The following is a 27,493-nucleotide window of genomic DNA, read 5'->3' as shown; positions in this document are numbered from 1 at the left end:
AGAAGAGTTGTTGATTTTCAGTTGGTTCAGCTTTTCTCCTGTTGTGAGTGACAACTTCTAAATTCTTTACTGCTTAAAGCAGCAGACTGCATTTGTTTTTAAACATCTTTTTCTTGATTATATAAGTAAAACTATTTGCTTAGAAAATTTGGAAAGTAAAACAATAAAAATCACCTATAGCAGCCTAGTTTGCAATTAACCATAGTTGACATTTTGATGTATTTCCGTTTGTTATCTATATATGCTTATATAAAAGAAGTACATGGAATTTTGTTTTGGCTTTCCCCCAAAGTCAGAGACTATTTCTGCAGCTTCTCAACACTGCTACCGAAAATATTTTCAACCTTGAATGTCTTTTGTGAGGACCAGGACCCTGGGATGGGTTCCCTCAAAGTCTTAAGGGGCTGGTGGGAATTCTGCTCCTCTTGCAGTCTGAGGGTAACATGGTAAGCAGACTGACCTCCGCTTATTTCACCTCTGTGCCTATAATACAGAGGGAGATCAGCAAATGGCAGTGGACTTGGATGTAACTGTTTGTTTGTTTTTTCATCTACAAAAAGTATGAAACATCTTCCTGCTCCCTTTCCTCAGAGGCCACAAAGCTGAACGTGAAACTGAATAATCTAGGTGGTTCCTGTGTTTTTTTCCTTCTCCTTCAAAAGGACTTTAACGTTTCCATTTTAGTAGCTTTAATGTTGAAAATACACATACATTTTGGGGCGGTGGGATGGCTCAGTTGGTTCGAGCGTGAGCTCTGCCAGTTGGATTCCCACATGGGCCAGTGAGCCGCTCTCCACAACTGGATTGAAGACAAGGAGCCCCCGCGCTGAGCTGCCCGACAAGGTTGAGGGTTCAATTCCAGCCCTCCACAACTAGATTGAAGGAAAAGTTGGAGCTGATGGGCCCTAGAAAAACACACTGTTTCCCAATATTCCCCAATAAAAAAATTTTTTTTAAAAAGTTTTTAAATAATAAAAGAATAAGCAATCTCACTTCAGGGAAATGTCAAAAACTGTTAATAAGGAGAAACTAATTAAAAAACATACGCATACATTTTACTGAAAGCTACCTCATATTCTATTTTGGAAACTGACAGATTATAAACAATAGGTAAACAAAATAATGAGGGACTAATCTGTCTTTCCCGTCCACCTACCCCAAACACGTTAATGAGTGGGGATCCGGGCAGTAGGAACATGGAGGCAAGACGCGAAGAGGAGGAGGGAACCAATACTTACCGTATTTACAAAGGCCTGCTTGAGCCTGGAACTAAACCAAGCCTTTACAACTCAAGGGCAGCTATTTTTATTCCTGTTTTATTGATTGGAAAACTATGATCGGAGCGGTTTATATAACTACCAAGTGGGAAAGCCAGGAAACAATCCATTCATTTCATTCATTCAACGCATTTTTATTGAGTGGAGGTGGGGGTTGGTAAGGGGCGGACTCAATAAACGTCAGTAAATTACAAGATCCGCTATCCCCGCCCCCAGCCCGCCCCGGCCCTCGCGCAGGTCCCGGAGAGCGGAGGGAAGCCAGCACTCGGGGCGCCCTTCCGCGCTGGGGACTTTCCCCGCCACGACCGGAGGACTACTGCGGGTCGACCCCGTAAGCCCTCCGGAGCGGCGCCTGCAGGCCACCCTCTGGCCGCTCCTCCCACTTTCGCTCCGTGCGGACTTCGGCCGGTTCCCGCCCGAGGTGGTCGCCGCCAGCAGCGCGTATCCTGGCCGCGAGCGCCGAACCGGCTTACGAAAGGGTGACGGTGGAGCCTGACTCCAGAGGCGGGGACCGAGGCTAGCGCCCCGGAGCGGAGGGGCAACGCGAAGCTGCCAAGGTAACCCGGGGAAGGCGGGGATGGGGCTGGGAGCGGGGATCGCTAGGGCGGCTGACTGCCCGGCAAACGCCGCGTCCCTGCAGCTGCTTCCCGGAATCCGGCTCCAGCCTCCTGAGCCTCCCGGGGACTCCTTCCTCTCCCGCCTGGCTTTGCAGCCCCGCCCCCCTTAAGAATCCTCCCTCCACGGCCTCTTCCATTCATAGTCCCACCTGGGAGCCCCTTTCTTCGCACCCAGCCCTGCACATGGTCTCCCCCATTCCCCGCCTCCCCCCACCAGCAAGGATGCCCGGGACACCCGGGCATCTGCCGCTGCAGAATGTGAACCGTTGTGAGTTCGAGCGTTAAATTCCTGGTGTCCCACTCCGCCTGCAAAAATGGGTTGCCCGCTCGGGCCTCTGGTTGGGACTTGGGCCTGTCCTCCAAGAGAACACCCGGAATTAACCATCCTTTCCCGTGCGGGAGAGGGTCACAGGGGCACCCGGGGCTGGAGTGTCCTACGTCCTTCCAGATCCATCGCTTGGAAGCTGGAGTGGGTAACGGGGCATCAACACCGAGACAGAGGAGTGGACCCCACTCCGGGGTCGCGAGGTAGTGAGAAACGTGCGAATCGACATTTGCGTTGCGACCCGGAGCAAATTAACCATTTAAAGTCGAGTCTGTCCATCAAACGACTTATGTGTCTAGCGATGGCTGTACTGGGAAACTCTAGATACCTGGCCTCCTTTTTTTCTTTTAATATTTCTTTGGTTTCCTCGTTTTTGTTTGGCAAGAGGTCTTAGAAACCGGTCTGACATGCCTGACGGTCAGATCTGAGCGGGACGAGGTGGGAGGGACAGAGGCAGGTGCTGGGAAGTCCTGAAGTTCGTCCTCCCTCCCCCCTGGTGTCATGCTACACAGGCCGACAGCTGTCCCACACCTTGGCAAGGTGTCTAAGTACCACCCACCTACCCACACATACACATTTGCTGTTTAGGTTTAGGGAGTAAAAGGACAGAGCGAGGCCTTATGAAAATCTGCTCTAAAGAAAACATCTGGTAAACTTTCATAGCAATATGCAGTATACTTGATGAGATTTGACCTGTTAGTCCCAGGAAATGACTTGAATTATTTTTTTATAGATTTTATTGGGGAATATTGGGGAACAGTGTTTCTCCAAGGCCCATCAGCTCCAAGTTGTCCTTCAATCTAGTTGTGGAGGGCGCAGCTCACATGTTGGAATCAAACAGGCAACCCCGCTGCCCAAAGCTGGGGCTCTAACCGACTGAGCCATCCGGCCCCCCCAAACTTTGAAGTTCACAAGTTGTTCACAAGTTGTTTTTCAATTTTAAATGATCAAAAATCTACACGGCTCTTTTATTCTTACCCATTTTCCCTCTAAAGTTTCTAATGTATTTATTTAAAAGCTAATCTGCCCAAAATTTGGTTCCTATAATTTGACAAATGGTAATTTGTCTAAAAAAAAAAAAAAAATTGGGAGAACCATGGCACCAGAGTTACGGTCTTGAAAGTGAAACTTTTATTAAAATATATATCCCATCCCTCCCACTTGCACACCCACAGCCATACTGGACTCATTTTCCTATTAAATTTATAAACCTTCAAACTATGAAGAGTCAACAGCATATCTGTATTCTTTAACTATCAGCCATTATATTCTGCCAAAACTAAAATGCTATTGAGTATAAGATGTACTTTTATTTTATGTCACCAAGTAAGAAAAAACACTGTCAGTTAACACTATGTTGTGCAACTATAGGAAGCATTCTGATTGCAAAACGGAACAATGATCTGTGGGCCAAAAGAAAATGCCATTTTCCAGGCAAAAGTACCACTAAAGGTACTAAAACATAAAGCTTTTTCTTTTCTTCCATAGTCTGTCTCAACTTGCTGTTTTTAAATGTGCTATTTAATGTCATTCTAAGTTTTAAAAAAACTGTTTTTAATTATTTGCATGAATTTGACTAATCTATATTTTACAAAGTCAGATCTAGCTGCAAATATAAGAACAATTAATTCGCATGGAGAGTCATCAAATTACACATCTTGGGAAGGTGCCTCCAACCAGCCAGAAGAAGCAAAGTGAAGGCAGGCTCAGGAAGGTAGCCAGGAGGAAGAGAGGGTCCCCTCCCCCACACCCCCCTACACACACACACACACACACACACACACACACGCACACACTCAAGGAGCACTCACGCACAGGGAAACTCAGGGCCAGGGCAGCTCCTACACATACCTGGGGCCCCTTGCGCTGGTGACTCTAGGCACGCATGCACTCGGGCCTGAAGGGTGCTGGGATCTACCTCCTGCTAGCTGCCCCACACCCCAGCCTGGGATGGGCTCTGGGGAAGTCAAGTCTCCCCTTCCCGAGGACCTACCATCCCAAGCCACAGCATACTGACAAAGTCCCAGGGTCTTTAAACTCTGCTCCTGGATCAAAGCTGACCTAGATACGCACCCCCAGCAGACTGGCATTTCCTGGCTGAAGTGGGACACTGCCAGCCCCGGGCAAGGATGGCTTCCATCCTGCCCGGCTCCCACCCTCCCTGCACACCCACCAGGAAGACATCAGTGCATCATGGGACTCTCCAACAATGATCCAGCTGCCACCCCACTCAAAGAATATTGACAGTCATGGATCTAGAAAGAGGCCAGGTAGGGCCTGGGACCCTCCCACTGCAGGGGAGAGGGTAGCAAGAACAAGCTTGAGCTGAGGCTCCAAGCCCAGTGCATCAGTCTTCCCAAACAAATGACCAGTTTGGAGATAAAGTTGTTAAGAATTTCTAAACAGCCACAGAAGAGCAGTAAACCACATGAGGGACCCTTCTGTGGGCAGGGCTCTGGGAACTAAAGCTGGCCCTGGCTACAGAGATGACAGTAACAAGAGCGAGCCTTTATGAAGGCTTATCTATTTGTAGTCAGGGAGAGTTGTAAAGAGCTTCATTAAAATTCCAGGCAGGATGCCAAGACAAGAAGATAGATTTTCTGAGCAAGCTGGAGTCTAGTTAGTTCCCAGATACCTGGTTTAAAGCGGAGTGTGAGTCACCAGCCACTAAAAAGGGGAGGAGTGTTCCCTGGCCCTGAGACAGAGAGCGGACTTCTAATTGTGAGCTTTTGTGTGTGTCTGTGTGTCTGTGTGTCTGTGTGTGTGTCTCGGCTGCTGAAGGGACTGCGTGTTCTGCAGATGCAGAAGGAAGATATACCACTATCAAACAAAAACAGACCGGAGGGCACAGAACAGACGTTCAAGTGTAAGGGAGTCACCCCCAATGTGGCAGCCTGCAATCTAGGGATGCCCAGCCTCTAAGGAATATCTCCAACCATGCAAGCCCTCTGCTGAGTAGTGACGGGAAATGACTTCACATATCACAGACACATCTCTAGGTATTCTAAATGGGTGCAGTGTTGTGGGCTAAGTTGTGGGCACAGATACCCTGATCTCTCATGGTCCATGAAGTCTGCAGCTGGAATGGCAGTGTTGACTTGGAATCTCTTGTATTTCTCTAGGAGAACACCCTGGGTGGGACCTGTTACCGTGATAGTCAAGAGGACTTCTAAATTTGTTTTTAGCTTGAACTCAAGTGTGCTATGTTGTGGTCATTTTTCATTTTGACTTGGGGCTTGATGCTGCCCCAGTGTTTGGGGACAGAGGAACACCCAGAATCTATAGAGCCCCGTTGCTTAGATGGAAATAAAAGCTCTGAGTCAGGAAAGGAACAAGAGTGACTGGGGGGGGCTCCTTAAAATTCTTGAATTTCTCTCTCACTTTGGAGTGAGGAAGGCTTTCTAACTGTGACTCAAAATGCAGACACTAAGAAAAGAAGTACTTGCTTTTTCTAAAATTAAAGTTTATTGGGGTGACAATTGTTAGTAAAGTTACATAGATTTCAGGTGTACAATTCTGTATTACATCATCTATAAATCCCATTATGTGTTCACCACCCAGAGTCAGTTCTCCTTCCATCACCATATATTTGATTCCCTTTACCCTCATTACCACCCTCCTCCCCCCAAAAGAAATACTTTCAATCTGAAAACAAAACTCAGAAACTGCTGTAAAACTCAGGAACTGCTGTGTGGTTAAAAAAAAAAAAAAAAGCAGCACAAGCAAATCAAAGGGCAACTGCCAAGAGGAGGGGAAAAAAGAGGTGACCTGTTGCAAAGGGTCCGTTTTCCTCCTACTTAAAAAGCTCCTGCAAACCAGTAAGAAGAAAAAGCAACAACTCCATAGAAAAATGGGCAAAGATACAGAGTTAACAAGAAAAGAAATACAAACAGCTCTTACAGATATGAAAAGATGCTCCATCTCAGAATGAGAGAAATACAACTGAATATTAGTCTGAAAACAATTTTTCATTGATGAGTTTATTTCCTAAAAATCCAAGAGCCTGATGATAACCTCTCTGAAGAGACTGTGGGAAGGCAAAAAGTTCTCACACCTTGCAGGGGCTTGTGTAAATTGGTACAGCCACAAGGGCGGGACTGTGGCCTTTTCTATCAAAGTTACAAATGCATAGCCCCTTTGTCCTGGGTCTCTTATGTCTCCCCCTCCAGACACAGCCTCCTCCTTCCCCACCCTTTACTTTGCCCTGGGATCCTGTCTTCTGTAGGTACAACCACCAGCATCTTTGTTCTCTGACTTCTGGTTGGGTTTAACCAACGTGGAGCCCAAGAGAAGGGAGGAAAGATAGTGATGGATGACTTGTTTATCCCTCAGCCCCCACTCTGCACAGTCACCTTGGGCTGGCTGTGTCTGGCTTACATCTTAGATCCTCACACAGGAGTCTCTCCTTCCAAAGAGAGAAGGTTTCTCTTCCTTCTCTCCCGTTTTGGCAACTTCCCTTTGCGCCTCAAGCCCAAGGAGGTAACAGCCCCCGCTGTTGGTAGCTCCAGGTACTACACTCTTCCTTCTGCCTACGGATATCCTGCTCTCACGTTGGATTAAAAACTTTCTCAGGGCGGATGGGTGGCTCAGTTGGTTAGAGCACAAACTCTGGGTAACGGGGCTGCCGGTTCGATTCCCACATGGGTCAGCGAGCTGTGCCCTCCGAAACTAGAATAAAGTCAATGAGCTGCCACTGAGCTCCCAGATGGCCAGTTGGTTGGAGCATGGGCTCTCAACCACAAGGTTGCTGGTTCCACTCCTCAACTCCCTCAAGGGATGGTGAGCTGCACCCCCTGCAACTAACAACTGGCAACTGGACCTGGAGCTGAGCTGCGCCCTCCACAACTAAGATTGAAAGGACAACAACTTGACTTGGAAAAGTTCTGGAAGTACACACTGTTACCCAATAAAGTCCTGTTAAGGAAAAAAAATTTTTTTAAAGAGAAAAACATCCTACTTGAATGAGCTGTTTCCTGCTGGGACCCTGACTGATATGCCCTTTTGCCTAGCAGTCCTACTTCTGGAAATCTCCCTTTCATTTAGACTTGCCCATGTGTGGCGTGATGCATGTCCAAGATAATTAATTGCAGAAAAAAATTGAGAACAACTCAAATAGCCATTATAGGGACTGATTATATAAATGATGCATGTCTGTAGAATAGACAACACAACTAATTATCTTTGGTACTGATGTAGAAAGAGCTCCTAAATATATTTTTAAGTGGAAAAAGCAGGGGGGAAATGACATAGATTTGTTTTTGCTTATGCATAAAGATAGTCTGAAGAACTTACCAAAAAAAATAAATAAATAAAAGTAGTTTTCTAAAGGAAGCAACACTCTTCACTATTTACTTTTTTGTATTTTCTCTCTTTTTTCTTTCTTTTTATTTTTACTTTTCTGTATGTTTAAAATTTTGGAACCAAAGGACTATGTTACCTGTTCAAGAGTTAGATTTTAAATTTCTTCCTGTCCGTGTAGGGAATTGTTCCCAGAAGCTGAGATCAGGCTGCTCTTGTACATGCAAGTAAATGGTCTAGTTCCCAGAAGGGCAGGGGAAGCCTGGGAGCAGGAGTTTCCTGCTAGTCTTTCATTGTCTTGTGTACAATCGTTCTTTTTTTTTTTTTTTTTTTAATTTATTGGGGTGTCAATTGTTAGTAAAATTACATAGATTTCAGGTTACAATCGTTCTTAATTAGACACTGCAGCATTTTGATCACCTAATATTGATTTCCTTTCAGATGTGAAAGTAAAGAAAGGACTTATCAAACAAAGATGCTTTTGAGCCAGAATGCCTCTGCAATGAGACCACTTAATGTGTATCTCGTGGGTAAGTGCTGCTTTTTATCACAGCTCTTGTGGAAGCAAGGCTGTGAAGTCATCACCATCAGGAGCCCTGTTGAGGACTGAGGCTCAGGCTGCTCCAGGTTACGGGCCAGATAAGTAGTCTGTGCTTATGGGTTTCTGCCCTATTGTTATTTTTAAGGAAACAAACAATAAACAAGAATGACTTAAGGCTCAATAATGATGGGGAATATCCTTGTATGTAATTTGAAGAGTAATTTCTCTTAATACCCTCCTTCTAATCCAGGATGGAATTGATCGGTCTACTCCTATATTTGGAAAGAGGCCAAACCCTTTATCTCCTACCGGTGTCACTAGACTGAAAAGTCATCCCTGAACTTTGGTTTCCACACTTTCATTTGTTATCAACTTTTCCCTGTGGCCCTATTCATGCCTTTTCTCTACCTTTCTATTGATTTCTATTTCAGTATCATTGTGTCATTTGTCTCATAGTTTATGAGTATGGGATCCCTGAATGGGACACTTCTCCCCTGAGCATGACGCCCCACGCATTGCAGTGTGTAAATAATGTCATTGGCCTCCACCCATGAAAAATGCCAGTAACCCCTCCTCCCAACTCATTGTGACATCCAAAAAAACAAATGAGAAGCCCAATTCCCATCACCAACACCTTTCACAACACCCTTGATAAATATCTTTACCTTTAAAGTGTATTAACTAGCAACACGCTTATTCATATTCTGATTACTTTTCCAGACAGATAATTGCTCCCTAGGACCCGCCTTCAGCCAACCCTTGTTATTAGGTCAGTTCCCAGGCAGATCTTGTTTTGGATCCACTCAGGACTAAATCCTTGTGTCACGTGACCAATGTCACCTCTCTAAGAACCACTAAGTTCAGCTTTTTTTTTTGTTTGCCCAAGAGCGTCTCAATCCAACATTAATAGATGTGTGTAAAAGAATGCCAGAGCCAGAGCAACAATTCTAAATTGAGCCCAGAGGAAGCGTTAGTGTTTTTCTAACATGTTTTTCTTCTTCCTAGCCTACATCAGCCTCGTGTTTGGTGCGTTACAGGCTTTTCCTGGTAAGAGGTTTTTCTTAGCTTGACTACATTTTGTGTAAGGGTCAGAGTGTTGGGGTGACCGTTCAGAAGCCTAAAATGTGGGAAATTTGATTTCTGATCCCAGGTCTGTTACTATAGGCAGGAAGAATAGGGCTGCGAGGGAGGGGGAAGAAAAGGAAGGAAGAGGCGAGGATAGCAGTTAAGGAAAAAGCCCACACAGTCTGGCCAGAACTGGATTTTTGCGGTGTGGGGTGGGCTGGAGGGAGAATCTGCCATCATCTTGCCCTTTGGCATGAACTTTAGATGATTGTATAGATTATAAAGCTATTAACATGGCAGCCAAGAAAAATCTCCACCCCCTGGGTTGCCATGACAGTTCTGAGAGAGCCACATAAGGACAAAAATGCCCCCTCCTGAATGGAGGGAGGGGTCAGCAAGGACCCACCTAAAAACATCTACCTCGCCGCCCTTAAGTCCTAAATATTCCACCCTTTTATTTTTTATGTAATAAATCGCCAGACCTCTCTTTTCTTTGGTGTGGCTGCTCTTCTCTGAGCCTGCCCTTTCTCCCGCCATCCTGAGAGCAGTACGGTCCTTTTCTAATAAATCTACTGCTCGCTTGACTTACTCGGTGTGTCCTGGAATTCTTTCCTGTGACCAACACCAAGAGCCCATTTTCTGCTGCAGATCCATTGCCCATTTTGTTTAAATCCTTTTTCTCAAATACTTTCTTTGTAAAAGGAGCCAAAATTAGCCAATTCTGGTTTTCACATTTGTCTCACAAAACTATTATAAGAACAATAGAGATCATTGTAAAACCCCTTAAAAGAATGTTCAGTTTAAAACCTCTTAATAGAAGAATGAGGAGACATAGAATATGCCAAACAAAAATGACCCAGAAATAATTTCCCTATAATTTGCACTCTTCTACTGTTATCCAATATCTGGTACCAGATAAAGGAAAATAATTTTTTAACTAAACGTCTTGCCCATATACCTAAATCTGTCCACAGAACTTCACTATGCATTAAATATGTGTCCTTCCTTGTGATGAGCTGGGGAATGAAGAGTTGGCAACCAGGAAGCAGAGGCCCAGGCCGTAACCTATTATGGTTAGGAAACTTAGATGATCTTAAAAACTTGAACCATGTAAGGCGGGATTTGACAAACGGAGCTTTAGAGCCTCATTCACTGCAGCCACTTCCCAGCGTTAGCATTGTATAACTCAACTTCTCAATTTCATGGTCTGTAGAATGGGTCTGACAATAGCAACTACGTTAGCACTGCTGTGGACGGTTCGTGCCTGAAAAGGTATGGCCACTTTATCTCTCCCTCCCCTCTGCAATGGGGAGTGACTTGAGTGGGGAATTTGCAGGCGGAAAGGCTTGCTGTGGGCTGAGCTTAGGAAGGATTGTAGGGGGAGTTGGAAGTTGAGTGGAGAGAATGGGTTGGCGCAGAATATCCTGGATCATTTTGATCCCATGAGCTACTGAGAGTCACTGATAATTGCATGAGTTCAAATTCCGTTTACACAGTACTGACTTCCTGTTTCCCATCGTGGCCTGCCCTACGTTGTATTGCTCATTGATTAATTGTACAGTTATATTAGTTCATTTCTCATGTCTAGTAGAAGCGTTTGCTTCCTGTGTTTCCAAGAACCCCGACCTCTGCAGAGGGCTTTGCTGGAAGTGTGGGCTCCAGATCCCTGAGGGCGGTCTGGAGTGTGGCCAAGATACAACCATGGATTCTGGATTTCAGTGTTTCCTTTTTTTTTTCCTCCTGTTTTCTTTATATTTTTCAGAGGACTTCTGCATTTTCAGGATGACATTAAGAAATTTCCGGGTAATTTTATCATGGGAATTAGAAAATCATTCCATTGTACCAACTCACTATACACTGTGGTACACAATCATGAGGTTAGTTTGATGGTTCATTTTTCTCTTGCTATATATATTTCTATTATGTGGGAGTGGGGTAGAGGTGATTTTACTTGTGGCAGTCAGTCTTTCTCTGTCTCTCTCGCTCTCGCTCTCCCTGCCCCCCCATTCAGAGCTTTAAAAGTCCAAAGACAACACACAAATCCACTTTTAATTAAATTGAATAACAATCCAAAACTATTTTTGATAAAGCTTATATTTATAACCAAAGTCAATTTCTAAGGTCCAAGCCTCAGAAGCAAAATTGTTATTGTGTCTGGTTTTCACAATTATTTCTCTGATTTAGTAAGTCTGAATGTGTAAAACCAGTATGTTTTCTGAGGACGGGAGTCTGAGGTCTGGTGACCATATGGATGGTTTATGTTCACTTTTCTTTGCTCAGGGAGGCATGTGCACATCAGAAAGTGGCCTGGCCCAGACGAGGGAAGGCTCAGGTCCAAAGTCTGACTTGGTCACTAACCTGCTGTGACTCTGGGCACAGAGTTCAGTCTTTTCTGAGCTAATCCTTCTACTTAGGGGTTGCCACAAGGATGAATGACACAACCGATGAAGCCTTTTGTGGCTCTCTTCTTCCCGTGTGCGACAGTCCCCTTCATAAGTCATTGCTTTGATCCAGTAGCCCCTCAGAGTGTCTTGTTGTTCATTGTTAATTTGGCTTACAGCTGTTCCTATTGCTGACTGACCCAGTAGAGGGCCTTTGGTGAGTTTCTCCTTGGTCCCTGCTGAGACTTAAGTTTCTCTCTGCACTAGGCAGTCACATGGATCGCCCACCTACCTTTCTGAAGCCCATGTTGTCCCTGTGTCGCACAGGCTGACTTAGGACTGGGCCGTGTGGTCCTCAGCAGGAGACAGAGGGGCCCTCAGGGAGGGCAATTATGATTGTCCTGCAGGGGAGAGGAGATCTGGGGCCTCTACCATGAAAGCCTGAGGTTTGCACATTCATGCATCCAGCAAATATTTACCGAGCACCGACTGCATGCCAGGAGGTCCAACTGTGAACCCAAGGGCCTGCCCCACTGGTGCAGACATTCTGAAAGTTGGCGCAGATGTCAATAAACAATGATAACATAATGAGGCAGGTTGTTGTAAATGGTATATATAGACAGGGAAAGGGGTGGGGGGAAAAGGGGGTGTGCGGGGCAGGATAGGAGTTCCATTTTGTAGGAGGTGCTTAGGCCAAACGACTGGATACATTGATATTTGAGCAGAATCGGGAAGGACTGAGAAAGTGGGACATGGCGTTAACAGATTCTTATCCCATAAGTGCTCATGTTTTCCTTTTACCATTTCTTTTCCTTTTGAAGTAGGCCAGAGGATATGAAGGTTGTGAAGGACTGTACAGAGGTCACGGGATCATTTTGTGACCTAACCGATGTGTGGGAAAGCATGCCTGAGACGTATGTCCCCAGAGTTGTCGCATTCCGAGGGAACACAACCCTGGTCAGTTGTACGAGCAGGGAGAGCATCTTCCCAGCAATAAAGAGTGAGTGGATCTCTGCTTATCACCTTCAGTCTTGCCATCGAGATCATCATTTTCTCTGCCGTGAAATAGGCAGGCCTGAAGAGGTGTTTTGGACTCTGGGCTAGGTTCACTTCCTGGCCCTCTGGCTTCCTAGCTCTGTAACCATAGTTACTTTGTTTCTCTGAACCTCAGTTTTCTTGTCCAGAAAGTGGAATGATGGTTAGTTAATGCCTGCAGAAGGCAGTCAGTAGTAGCTGCTACTTACTGGTTTGTTTTACAGTGTAACAGAAAGTGGGGAGCAGGCCAAAGGTTTCCCTAACACTACAACCCCTCCCCCAGATCATAACCCAGTAGCTGTTTTACATGTGAAGGCCCAGGTGTGCATGCACGTGGGGCCCAGACTTAGAGAAGACTGGAGCCCAAATGGGTTTGTCCTTTTTCTCTATGACTGGGGTCAGCTTCCTATGGCACTTGGGTTAACCACTCCAGGGCAGTTGTCACTGGCCCTCAGCCAGACTCCGTCATTTTTTCAGTGTCCTAATATGCATCTGGTTTCCAAGAGAAAGATTCGGTTTCAGCGTCCTGTGAAAGGCTGTGTGGGTGTGTACTGCCACCTACAAAGTGATAATGACAGCTAATCCCAATTTAGCAAACACCTAGATACTTATGAGATTCACTGGAATTGTTTGTGTGTTTCTGTGTGCGTATAAATAGACATATCTGTGTGTGTCCACATAGAAAAGAAAGAAAAGCACAATATATATATATAGATCATGGTATTCAGACCTTTAAAGAAAGTATATTAAAATAATGAGATACCATTTTTCAAGACTCAAAATGGCAGATATTAAAAATATGCAAATACCCAGGTTTAGAGGAAATCTAGGGAGTGTACTTTGGCACAGTCTTTCTGAAGGTAATTGGCAGCATGTATTAAAAACCTTAACACGTGTCTGTTCTAATCCAGAATTTCTCTTTACTGATTTGTCCTAAAGAAATTAAGGACAAATACAAAGATTTAGCTCCAAGAACACTCAAGAATACACGGATTCTACTCAGAAAAATTAGAGTCAATCTAAAAGTTCAAAACAGTGAATCAGTTAAATCATGGTACCTCCATGCAGCAGAATAGAATTAGCCATGAAAACTTATGATGAAGCTCAGGGACCAGCTGACTTCCTGTAAAGGGGCCAGAGGAAAACAACCCCTTATGCTTTATGGGCCACCGATGGTCTCTGTCACATAGTCTTCATTTGTTTACAACCCCTTCAAAAATAAAAACCATTCTGAACTTGGAGGCCATTCAAAATCTCCAGCTGTAGTTTGCCAGCCCTTGATGTAGATAAATATGTATTAATGTGTTTATGAAATAAGTGAAAATATATTCTATGCAAAGCAATATGGGTAAGAATGATTTAATTTTAGTTTAGGTATATGTGTGTGTGTGTGTATATACGTACATTTATATGTATATATACATATATGTGTGTGTATATATACATTTATATGTATATATACATATGTGTGTGTGTATATACATTTATATGTATATATACATATATGTGTGTGTATATACGTACATTTATATGTATATATACATATATGTGTGTGTATATACGTACATATATATACATATATACATATACACACACACTAGTTCAATTTATATATGTCTAAATATATCTTCACACATACAGCATGGACAAAACATGATTAACTACATTCAGGAACAATTGCCTATCTGTTTTCTGATATTTCTACAATGGTTATGTACTATTATAATATGGACAGAAGTCATTTTTTGTGTTTAGAATACAGCCTGAAAATTGGGAAAGTACTGACTTCCATCCCAAAATCTATCCTCCATTTCTTGTGGTAATATTAAGCAAATGACTTCATTTTTATTGTTCCCAGTTTTTCACAGGTAAAACCATAGCCCATGCCTCAGCTCGGGCCGTAGGCAGATTGAAAGAAAGATAGCTGGAAAGAAGTGAGGTGGTATCATGACAGTGGGAACAGGACAATTATTGACGCTGGCGTTTGTTTCTGACTTTGTTTTCTGAACAGTGTCGTTGGAACCACCAAACTTTGAGATTGTTGGTTTTACTGACCACATTAAAGTGATAGTGAAATTTCCTCCTGTCATACCCAAGATACTTCGTGGAGAAGGATTACATGTTTACTTATCACTTGTCATCGAAGAAGTGTCAGGAGGGATTATTAAGAAGGTAAGTGGTCAAAACAGTTTTGAGTTGGCAGTGAAGATATTTGACTATCTTCTTTTAAAGAAAAGACATTTGTAATGATTTGAACAATTAAAACTAAAGGGTCTGGATCAGTGTGGTCTGGTTTCAGGAGAGAAGCGTCCATTGTTCATTCACTTTGGAAATACATTGCCTGAGCCCACCAGCACGGCCTTCTTTCAAAGAATGAGTCACATGCACAACATCTAGGGACACACAGGAGAGGGAGAGGTGTGTGGTGTAGATGGGGAGAACAGGCAAATTTCAACACGTCAGGGTGAGATTTTGTTTCAAAGGGATGGTTCAGCCGCATGTAAAAAGCATCTCTCTCTACCAGTCCGGCCCTCGTGCACAGTAAGGGAAATGGCTCTTTCTGGCAATTCTGTTCCCTCCTCATTTCCCAGAAAGACCTAACTGAATGTCAGTTACCTTGGGGTGATCCTGGTATTAGACAGACCTGGATCTTATATTATTTGTTCGCTTAGAAAGCTGGAATGAGTGAAAAATGGACAAATTGTGCTTGCGGTGGGCCTTGGTGAAATAGCAGCTTATGTTTGCATGGCCCTTTGCCAATTATAAAAGCTTTGCAGGTAATGCCAGCCCACCAGGTATCGGGGCATTTCAGGCAGAGGACACAGGAAGTCAGAGGTCCTGAGGCTGGAGTGGTCCCAGTGGGTTTGAGAAGCGGGGAGCTGGAATGGAGTGACCAAAACAAGACAATTGAAGGAGATGAGATCAGGGAGGGAAGGGGGCCGGATCTTGTCGGGCTTTGTGGGTCTGAGTCTTTGGAATGTGACGGAAGCCACTGGAGAAGCCCAGGCTTTAACTGGGCATCCTGGCTGGTGTGTTAAGAGTAGACCACAGGGGCCAAAGGCAGAAGTTGGGAGACCAGTTAAGAGGCTGGTAATTTCTTAGGAATTAGCAATTTATATAGGAATTATAGGAATTAGCAAATCATATAATTATTACAATTTTTTCTTTAATATCCACCTGAATTATAATCAACACCCTAATCCTTTGATTAGGAAGAGGGAGCAGAAATAAGCTTATGTAGCTTAGAGACCGTATCAAGTTTCATTCACTATCCTATTCCAGTCACATCTAATTTATATTCCATCCATGAGCTACTAACTCTCTGTTTTAGATTGTTTCTAAAATAAGACACCTATGCTTATTAGGACATTGACAACACTGTAAGAGGAAAGTCATCATTGATAAACATCTTCATGAAAGAAAATTCGTCTTTAAATTACATTAGATAAAAAAAAAAAAATAAGCCAGTGTTATCCAGGTGACAGATGGTGGTGGCTTAGACCACTTGGCAGTAATGACAAACGGTCAAATTCTGCATGTATTTTGTGAGTGACACCAACAATTTTCAGATGGATTAGATGTGCACCGTGGTAAAGAAAGAGAGAAGTTAGAACGCCAACACTTTCAGCACGAGCACCTGGATAGACAGAGCTGCTATTCATTAAAATGGTGAAGACTACGGACAGAGCTGGTGGATAGGTTGCATATCGGTAGTTCATTCTTGGACATGCTAAATTTGAGGTACCTAGAGGGCATCCGGGGGAATAGTGAGCAGGAATCGAATGTACTAGGTCTGGAGTTCAGGGGAGAGGTCCTAGCCCGAGAGATATTCTGGGGAGCGTTGGCTTCTTGGTATGGACTGAATGTCTTGAGACCAGGTGAGATCACCTGGGGGCCGTCATGCATAGAGAAGACATCCCAGGACAGAGCCCTGGAGGACTCCAAAAATGGAGAGAGATAACAAATGAGGAGGACACAGCCAGAGACTGAGCAGGAACACAGTATGGCAGGAGGAGAACTAGGTGACAGTGATGTCCTGGTAGCTGAGAGAAGAAAGTTCCAGAAGGAGAGAGTGATCTACTGAGTCAAGTGCTATAAATGGAACAAGTTAGAAGAGGGCTATGAAATGGGTATTAGATTTAGGCACATGGAAGTCACGGTGACCTTGATAAGAGTGGTTTTGATGGAGTGATGGGGTAAAGACCTGGTGGGAGAAGATTCAAGCAAGAGAAGGAAGAGAGAAATTGGAGACAGTGAGGAGAGCTAATTTCTCTAAGGAGTTTTTCTACAGGGGGAAGGAGAGATATGACGTGGTAGCTGGAGGGGAAAGTGGGGTCAAGGGAAGGAATTTTTAAGATGGGAGAGTGTCCTAGTGGGGGTTGTTGGAGCAGTGTCCTAGAGGAGATGACAGTGGATGGAGTATCATGAGCATGAGAGGGGTTGGCCTTGGCTGAGAGCAGGGACTGTGGATCCCAGTCACGGGGGAGGCAAATTGAAGCACACAGGATTACCATGTTTCCCCGAAAATAAGACCTAGCCGGACAATCAGCTCTAATGTGTCTTTTGGAATAAAAGTTAATATAATACCCGGTCTTATTTTACTATAATATAAGACCCAGTCTTTAATATAAAATATAATATAATAATATAATACCGGGTCTTACATTCATTTTTGCTCCAAAATACACATTAGAGCTAATTTTTCGGCTAGGTCTTATTTTCAGGGAAATACAGTAGGAGGGAGCAGCATTGCAGACTTAATCAAGATCCCACGATGGCAACACCAGGTGTAGAGCCCAGACATTGTGACACTTAGCTACCCCTAAACTGTTCCACTACAAAGCAAGAGCCCTCTTGCCATGGTGCTGTTTGTAGCTCTGTCCCCTTTTTCTTCTTCATTGCTTATTTGCCATGCATGAGCTTTCAGTGTGTTGGTTTGTTTTTAAATAATTCTCCCTCCTTTCATATAGAAACTTGAAGAAAAACATTATTACAGAAGGCTGTATTTGAACTGCCAGAAATCCTAATTTATAGAACTACTAGTAAGAATGTACTTTGAAAGCTGTAAGGCATTATACAAAAGTTATTTTTCATGAAGGAGCCTTCATATCAGCTCTTTAATTCCAAAATGGAACAGAAATACCTGGGAAAGAAGAGGCAAGGTGTTTTAAGGGAGGAGACAGGGAACCTAGACATCAGCCTCACTTCTGCCACAGACAAGCTGTGTGGCCTTGGGGAAGTTACTTAACCACTCTGAGCTGCAGTTCCCATGTCTGGATCACAGGAATAATACCTACTCTGCAGACTGTTTTGATAGTCTAATGAGTTAATATGTGTGAAAGCACTTTCTGAAATGTAAAGTAGACACGTTATCATTAATAAAGTAAGATAATCTTATTTTCCTATTTTGCAGGCTTATCTAGTTGTAAGATAAGCCTGCAAAAATGACTTCATGGAGATCTTTAGTCTTCATTGGGACTTTTTCTCCTCATTTATAAAATGAAGTTGCTAGATGAGATTTCATGTTTAAAATGTATGTGTTTGTGTACACATATGTGTAGTTTTGTGATAAATCGCTTGCTCCAAGTGACTTATAAAAACTTTTTCTTGCCAAGCCTATGATATTTCTATCCCTATTTAAGATTTGAAGACAAATCCCCAAAGATATTCTTAGGGCCTGCCTCTAAACAAAATTCTACTCAAAGTCTTACTGATTTGTTTTGCTTATTTTTACAGCATAAACCGAAAATAAATGCAAAAACCATCACTGGAAATTTCACTTATGTCATCGACAACTTAATTCCAAACACAAACCACTGTGTATCTGTTTATTTTGAGCCTAGCGATCCGGGAAAAATAATTGAATCTCCCACAAAATGTACTCTGCTTAAACCTGGACAGGAATCAGGTATGAGAGTTTTAGAAAATTCATGTTTTGCTTTTACTCTGAGGGAAACCCTATTTAAAGAAGACTCTGAAAGTCGGGGACTACGAACGGGATTTCTTCTGCTAAAGGCGTATCGCAGAGATGTTTTCTATGGGTCCTTCTCCACTAAGTGGCGGAGTCACTTGTATGTTACCATACCACAGGGACAAGCAGATCCCTACCGTTGTATGGTCAGAAGTCCTCCTGAAGTGGAAACACTTTCATTTCAGGGAGTTATTGAATGCAGTTGTGTGTGCCCTTCCGTTGGGCATTATTTAAGCCAAGCATTGGAGGAGGCAGGGGTGCTGCGTGACGAACATCTGCCCGAGTTCTGTGTCTAGTAGCACAAGGCTTGGAATCCAATTTCGGTTTTACAAGACTGCCCTGCCACCACCACCACTTTAAATACCAGTCACACGTGCAAATTGTCACCTGGGCTTCTAACTGACCAGCTGTAAATTGGAGATTCCCATAACCCTCTCTGGGTTTCATAATTTGGTAGAATGGCTTGCAGAACTCAGGAAAACAATTTACTTACTAGATTCTTAGTTTATTATGAAAAGGTACAACTCAGGAACAGCCAGATAGTAGAGGTGCATGAGGCAAGATATGGGGAAGGGCTCCGAGCTTCCTTGCTATGTCCAGGTGAACCATCCTCCCTGCATTTCCATGTGTTCACCAGCCCGGAAGCTCGCCAAACCCAATCATGTAGGATTTTTATAGACGCTTCATCACAGAGTCATGACTGATTAAATAATCATTGGTCATTGGTGATTAACTTAACTTCCAGTCCTTCTCCCCACCCAGGAAGTTGTGGGGTGGGGCTGGAAGTTCCAACCCTTTAATAACACGGTTGGTTCCCCTGGCAATTGGCCCCCATACTTAGGAGCTTTCCAAAAGACACTCATTAATAAAAACTCAAGTGCGGTTGAAAGGGACTTGTTATGAAATGACAGACACTCCTTTCACCTTTGTTCTTATCACTTAGGATAGTCTACAGAGCTCTATGCCAGGAATTGGGTCAAAGCTCAAATATGTATTTCTTGGGGTGGCCAGTTAGCTCAGTTGGTTAGAGTGTGGTGCTAATAACACCAAGGTTGCCGGTTCGATCCCCGCATGGGCCACTGTGAGCTGCGCCCTCCTTAAAAAAAAAACTAAAAAAAAAACACTGTATTTCTTAGTATAAATCACAATATTACACTAATAAAAACTCAAAGTAATAATGTTAAAGGACAAAATTCAACTGAATAAATTTGGAGATCTAATTGGCTTTATGAAGCAATTCATGAATTGGGCAGCATCCTATCTACCCTGTTTCCCCGAAAATAAGACCAAGCTGGACAATCAGCTCTAATGCATCTTTTGGAGCAAAAATTAATGTAAGACCCAGCCGCTGCCTAGACGAGCACTCCGATGAGTTGAACAACATGAAAGGTTTTTATAGGCGGAAAGAGGATGGGACTCCCTTCCGGGAAGGCAGAGGCATCGTATCAGGCAGATCACTTCACTAGTGTTAACCTGGAAATTACAGACTGATTGGTTTAAAATTCCACTCCTGAGAGAGGCTAAAACTGCGTTTAGGTTCGTTTTTAAGTTTTGGTTTGGTGACAGCGGCTTAGTAAAAGGGACTCCCATTTTTGCTGGTTTTTTTTGCTTTGTTTTGTTTTTTCATCTTCACAACCACCTTACGACGGTAGGGGTTCATCCCACCTTACATATGAGGACCCCAGGAAGAGAAACCAGAGGTTACAGTTAGTGACAGGTGTTGCTGGACGAGAGCCGCTGGAATCCATGGTGGCCCATTGCACTAGCCACACCGCGCTTACTGCCCTTTTCTCATTCCTATTCTGTGAGGCCCACCACCCTTGGCTCTTAGGAGGGCTGACCTTTCCTTTTTTCTGCTTTGTACCTGTGTTGCCTGAGGCTGTGGTTACAAGATTAATATGAATAAAAGTCTTTCTGGAAATTTAAGAGCCTTAGTTACTGTTGTAATAAAACCTTCACGGTCAAAAGCTGTTTTGAAAGAAAGGGTTTATTGAGCCATATGCAAGCCAGAAAAGAACCAGGTCCTGGGACATACAGTCTGAACCACCAGCAACATAGCTGGGTGGAGAAGACAACATGCCCGCCACCCTGGGGCTGACAATGAGTCTGGGGAAGAAAGATGTAAGTTGTTTTGAAAGAATTTACCTTGGCTATAGATACGGGGGTGGGGAAAGGATGATGCAGGGCCAGTTCTGTGATAGGTGTAGAGTCTGTAAGGGAGAAATATTTACTACTTCTTGATTGGTTATAGGCAATCAAGTTCACATGTGTAACATATAAGCATGAACTGGTGGTGGGACGTGTGTGTGTGTGTGTGTGTGTGTGTTTTAGATAGCCACCTAGAAGTTGATTCAAAGTTTCAACAAACATTCAGGAATATAAACAGTCTTGATGTCTCTCCCAAGACTCTCTCCCACGGCTGGCTGTCTCTGTCACTCAGATTTGCTGGAATTTAATTTAGAACAGCTCAGAATTTTTCTATTGTCATTACATAACTACTGATGTCTTCTCGGTCCAATTGGATTTATGGGAAAAAGCTGTTTTCAGTCAGAATGTTAAAATTTTCCAAATGGAATTTTGACAAGACTCTAAGGCAGAACTCATAATAGGACAAAGCAAGCTCAGCAGAGTCCAGATTTGGGGTCATAGCGTGGCCAAAGTCCAGCCTCAGAATGACCCCACTGTTTTCAGGCGCACTCCCATTTTTCACTTCCTGCAGTGCATACAGACATGTGGCTATTGAGCATTTGACATGTGGCCAGTGTGACTCAGAAACTGAGTGCTGTTTTTCAATTTTGGTCATTTAAATTTAAGTAGTCATAATTGGCTGATGACTACTGTATTAGAGTGCAGTCACAGAACATAATTATAAACTGAAAGAAATTTTACTGTCATTTCTATTATTTAAAAAAAATGTATACTTGGATTACTTTGCATTTTTTTTGTGTTTAACAATAGTTGTTCCAACTTTTGTTCCCTTGCTATGTCCTTCAACCACCAGACCAACGTGCATTTATTCCCACTTGAGATCGTCTATTGGATTTATTTTGAAATAAAGTTATTTATTTTTCATCCACAGAGTCATCAGAATCTGCCAAAATAGGAGGATTGATTACTATGTTTTTGATAGTCGTTGTCTTCATAAGCACCATAGTAATACTGCAACACACTGGTTATATATGCTTAAGAAATGAGTTCCCCAAAGTGCTGGTATGTAATTTTTTTTTAATTTCTGTCTTTATTTTTTATTTTAACTTAAGAATTTTTATTATATTCTTAAATATTCTCACAGAAGAAAAATCCCATTTTCTAAAATCACCATGAAGTTTCAACACTCTGGGTTCTTTTCCGTCCCTATAAACATATTTTGCATTTTATATTTTCTTTTTCTACTTTATCCACATTTTATATGTAACGACCATATACTGTTCCATTGTTATGAATGTATCGTTTTTCCTTTAATCATGTCCGAACTGTGAAGCATTTGGATTGATTTCTTTTTCATTTCTTTTCCTTTCTTTTCTTTCTTTTTTGGCCATTAAGAATAATGCGACGAACATTTTTATACAGATTACCTTTATATTTTGAATTACTTCAGGGAAACAAATACACAAAGTGGATTTATCTTATAAAAAAGAAAAGAAGTAACTCACAATGCCAGTAGTGACGTGTAGGTGTGCACATTTCTCCAAAGCTCTGATGACATTGATTCATCATGTTTACCACTGTTGTTCATTATTGTGTGTCTAACAGTCCCACATGGTTGCTCTCATTTTTGTGACTTTAATTATTAGCGAAACCAGCCACTTCGCTTTGTCTTCGTTTCTTCTCTGTGCTTCCCAAGACACATACTTTCTGTTCAGAGCCTATAACCACTTGGCCAAGTCTGGGTGTTGATCTTACATGTTTCTAAAGCCTCCTCGTGTCTTTTTGGCTCAAGTACGTTTGTCCATCGTTTATCATTTTCCCTATTCCATTGCTTTCTTTCTATATTAGTTTTATAATTTTTCATCCAGAAGTATCTTCTTTTTCTGTTTGAACTCATTCACCTTCTTCTTATTTTTTAATAGCCGCATATTTAAATATTCTCCTGTAGTTGATAAAATTGTTCTCTTCTTTTTCTTGCTATTTTTACTGGTCCGGGTGGTTTAGGTGAGGGATTGTTTATTGGGGTGGTATATGTACTCCTGGAGATTTTAATTACATTTAGTCTTTGAACTTAGTTGGCATTTGGCTATGCCTGATGGGATGTAAGTGGCTCTGTGTTGGGTGTCATCCACATTGTGATCCATGTTTTGCAAGAATTGATGTTTTTTATCCGTCAGTGTAGCATATTTCCTTCATTCCAACTCTTTCTATCTGCCATGCATTGCTTTGACCTTGCGGTCTTCTGTAAATACTGTTCCAACAGGCCTTGAAATATAAAGGCCGGTAGCACCACCCATACCCTCCTAAATAAATCTTGTGCCTGAATTACCTAAACTCATGACTAAACCTCCTCCCAGGTCCTCCTGGGGTTCCTCCCCTCCTTAAGATGCCTCAGAATTCTATGCCAATTATATATATGCCTGTCATTGTGTTAACCCCAAATAATTATAGGAGGTGTTGTTATCTCATGTCTGTCTAGTATTTCTCCATTAAAAATTGTTGCTCTGTGTTTAAGTAAAACTCTAGGAACAATAAAACAGAACCCTCTAGATCTAGTGTGTTTGCGTATGTCAAGAATAGATGTTAGAAATTTTTTAATGTATCTATTTTTTTCTTCTTTGTTTTTGCATTTAACAAATATTTATTGAGTATTACTTTGTGTCCACATGTTCTAGGTACTGGGGATATAGAAGTGAACAAAACAAACACAAAACCCTGCCCTTATGGAGTTTAAGTCTGAGGAGTGAGAGTAGAGACAATGATTTATAGATGATATGACTGACTTATTTCTAGCAATAAGTCATTAGGATTAATAAGTTTAGCAAAGTTGTTACATACAAAATAATCAATACAAAGATGCTTGCATTTTTATACACTAGCAACAATCACTCAGAAAATAAACATGAAGCTGTTTGCAACATCCAAGAACTTAAGTACACAAATTATAGAGTAAAGCTCTTTGAATTTTCACGAATTCAACGCACCCATGTAACGAATGCCCAGATCAAGAAGGAGAACATGACCAGCCTCCCCAGATCTGTCTCTCTCCTGCCACCTTCTCCTCACTACCCTCCACCAGCAGTAACCGCTATCCACATTACTAGCAGCATAGATTAGTTTTACCTGATTTTGAACTTGGAATCATACAATTTTAAAAAAGGAATACCATTATAATAGTAATAAAATATTTTTAAAATGTTGAAGAAATCTAACAGAAGTCGTTAGAAGCCCTTTGTAGAGAACATTATCAAACCTTATTGAAAGGCATTCCCAAAGATCTAGTCAAATGGGGAGCTCAGAAACAGACCTACACGTAAGGAAATAAGACTGAATATGAGTAGAACTGAAGTGGGGAAAGGATTGGCTGGTCAATACATGTCTATATGGCAGGAAATGGAATTTGATCTCTACCTCACGCCATACACAAACATCAGTTCCAGGTATATTGTCTTTCACTTTAATGTGAAAGGCAAAACTCCTAATATTTGTAGAAGGCACTATAGGAGATTCTATATGACTTTGGGGTAAGGAAGATTCATTCTCTCAGAAACAAAAAGCATAAAGGAACAACATTGATACATTTTCTTACATTAACATTAAGAATTTCTTTTTCTCAACTGTTATCATAAAGAGAATAAAATGACAAACCACAGACTGGAGGGAAATAATATGTAACATAAATAATCGACACATAATTAGCATTCAGATTATAGAAAGAACTCCTGTGAATCAATAAGGAAAAGGATGAATAACCCAATAAAAAAACATTCACCCCAAGCTGGGTCTGGGTAGAGCAGGGAAAAAGCAGGCATGGGAGACTAGAGAGGAGGGCGATGCTAAGGATAATTGAAAGGAATCATGACCACCCTCCTCACCATTGGCCCCCATTGTAGTCGAACTGGAGACAGGGTGAACCTCAGCCTGTCTGTATTCGCCTTAGCTCACCCCACCCTGCGTGTCCTGGAGGTATTTTCTTTCAAGGGCTGGAATAGAGTGGGCTCCAGTCTTATCCCTCACCTGTTAGGGGTCGTCTGCATCTTTAAGGTCCTCTCGTCCAGGGTGCTTTGACCTCATGGAATCAGCTCCATAGAGTCTCTCCTCACCCACTTAAGAATGTCTTGGCAATCCAGAGTTGAAATCTCTTCAGCCTAAATGGATAGATTCTCCTGACATGCAAAAAGCAGTGAGGGGAGAGAAGTAGGAAGAAGCCGGCTAGCACGTAGCTGGGTGCTGCAGGCAGCCTGCCTAGCTTAACATCCAGGCTCCGCCCCTGACTATTATGAACCTTAACCTCTCTGACTCATTTTCTCATCTGTAAAGTGGGGCTAAGAATAGTAAGCTTACATCATAGAGCAGTTGTGAGGGTGAATTGAATTATAATGTGTAAAGTACTAAGCAGTGCCCGGCAAATAGTAAATACTATATAACTGTTAGGTATTACTGTGGTTATCATCACCATCCTCATCACTGTGCAGTGAATCTCATTAAGTTTTATTATGTCAAAAAATAAGGAACAAACACTTAGAATTGATAGACTCTCTCTTTTTCCTTTTAAAGAATTTTTATAACTTTTCAGCCTGGGTATTTGCTGAGCTGCCGCCTTTGGAAGCAGTGGCTCTGTTGGAGGTCATTCATGTCAAAAGAAAGAAGAAAGTGTGGGATTACAATTATGATGATGAAAGTGACAGCGATAATGAAGCAGCCCCCCAAAAAAATGCGGGGGGCTACACCATGCATGGTCTAACTGGCAGGCCTCTGTGTCCGGCCTCTGGCTCCTCGGCCACCGTGGAGGACTGCTGTGACCCAGACGCTGAGGAAGCTGACCTGCCCACGCCTGAGGCTGAATGTGAGTCTCTGATGGCACCAGGGTCCGGCCCCTGGCAGCCGGAATGCACTAGTGAGGCGGACGAGGGGAGAGGGACTCGGCTGGAGGACCACTTTTCTGAGGAGGATGGCAGCTCCGTGGAGGGGTCTGGGGACAGAATTATCTTCAATGTGGATTTAAACTCTGTGTTGGTGAGGGTCCTCGATGACAACTCAGAAGTCCCTCCAGAGTTATCTCTTCCAGAAGATAGCACCGAACTAGAGGATCCCAGCGAAACGGAAACAAACCTTCTGGTGGCTAGTGGAGGAGGGACACAGCCATCCTTTCCCGTGGAGTGTCTATGGCCTGAAGATTCTCCTTCTGAAACAAGTGACACTTCCGAGTCAGATGTTGACATCAGGGACGGTTATATAACGCGATGATGAATCCCAAAATAGTGAATTAACTTGGACTGACAGATACCTCCAGGGTTCTCTCTCCTGCACCCTCACTTGCTCCTGTGGTCTGCAAGTGTTCTCTGGGGGAAGGAGTTAGAGACTGCAGAGTGGCGCCCCCCCCCTTCCTGGTGACGTCATCTATGCAAATTCCCAATATAGGGAAGAGGGGAGGTGGGACAACTGGTATCACAGTATCACTCTGTGCATTGTTTACATGTTCAAAGTGACAGCTCTGAAGGGAATGCCCCTACACCCATGCATTTATAATGTTTCTGCTTCATGGTTTCCAGAGTAAGGAGCAAGGTTCCCTGTGGTTTTCAGGGCTGTTCCGGGGCCCTGGGAACTAATTTGGGCCAGTGTGGGAGTGGGAAGGGAAAAGGAAGACACTCAGCAGGGTTCATAGCAGGAGCAGTCTGCAGTGTTTTCCACAGGCTCAAGGCAAGAGCAGGAAAACAGGCAGAAAAAGTGGCGGGAGGAGCGTGGACCACGGGAGGAAGACGAGGGGGACTCCCAAAAAATAGAAGCACATGTTCCTTTTGGAAGTAGGAGAGGTGCAGCCAAGTCTCGGGCAGCTCCCAGGTGTCATTCTGTGGCCTACATTCTGAGAAGTTGACTTGGCTCCTCGTCCAGCCCCTCCTCAATCTGAGTGAGGAAGACAGACTCGCACACGTTAATTCTAGTGTCAGGCAGGTACCTAATAGAGGAAACAAACATTTGCATGAGGGAGAGGGATAGAAGCTCAGTGCCATATTTTAAGATGTTTTAAAAAGCAAGTGAGACAAATGCAAAAGTATTTCAAGGTCTTCGGAAGAAATAACCTCCTAGAGGTCATCTTTAACAAGTCAAGAAGTGCTATGTATGCTGATTCCAAATGTCCTACATGTGACTACAGTTCCTGTGAATGGGTGGGGGTGGGAGGGAGAATTCTAGAATATCAATAGCAAAAAACAAGGACAGGGATTCAGAATGACTGCCACCATTTCACTGTGTGACTCTGAGCACTTTGCTTAGCCTCAGTTTCTTCACTTGTGAAATGAGATTAGACTCGGTAATCTCCAAGCTCATATGATGGTAGGAGAAATATTAGAAAATACAGGAATAAAGACGCTGGTGGAGGAGCTGCCACCCTGAGGGGCTTCTGGGGTGAATGAAAGGTATCCCTCCCCCCCACCCCACCCCAAGGGCAGGGTTCTCAGACCTTCCTTCTGGATCCATTCAAAAGGGGAAAAACAAAAATGAGTCCTAGCTCAAGGACTTTGAACAGATTATTTTTATAATTGCCCTAAAGTATCTCAAAGGAGAGGGCTGTGAGAGGGGTAGTGTTATTTAATGAAATTCCTTAGGCAAGGGACTTGATCATATACATAGTCCATTTCTCTGCCTGTGACTGCATCTACCATATTTTGAAAGATCTCCACAGTGATCTTTTGGGATAACCTTTTATGGCAGCGTGGGTGTGTGTGTATTTTTAAATATTGTATACCGGCTGGAGATTGATAAAGGGTAATAAAGACATGCTTTTTAATACAAACCTGGTAGTGTCTTCAGAGTTGTTTCTCATCAGCGTACACAC

General features: G+C 43.0%; 1 protein-coding gene across 1 annotated transcript; it reads left to right on the top strand.

The window, feature by feature from the left end:
- The first annotated feature begins 1,694 nt into the window (after positions 1-1,694).
- IFNAR2 (interferon alpha and beta receptor subunit 2) lies at positions 1,695-27,451 on the top strand. Its single transcript, XM_019730207.3, has 9 exons — positions 1,695-1,834; positions 7,959-8,047; positions 9,064-9,105; positions 10,886-11,000; positions 12,326-12,504; positions 14,551-14,711; positions 18,276-18,447; positions 21,590-21,720; positions 25,216-27,451. Exons 2-9 carry the CDS (start codon positions 7,993-7,995, stop codon positions 25,903-25,905), a joined length of 1,545 nt encoding a protein of 514 aa, XP_019585766.3. The 5' UTR covers positions 1,695-1,834; positions 7,959-7,992; the 3' UTR covers positions 25,906-27,451.
- The last annotated feature ends 42 nt before the right edge of the window (positions 27,452-27,493 follow it).

The sequence above is a fragment of the Rhinolophus sinicus genome, chromosome 17, assembly GCF_057876585.1.
Source record: "Rhinolophus sinicus isolate RSI-liver-muscle chromosome 17, RSI-T2T, whole genome shotgun sequence".
In the NCBI taxonomy this organism is placed as follows: Eukaryota; Metazoa; Chordata; class Mammalia; order Chiroptera; family Rhinolophidae; genus Rhinolophus; species Rhinolophus sinicus.
Note: the sequence above shows the minus strand (reverse complement) of the source record. Positions and strands in the feature narration are given on the sequence as shown.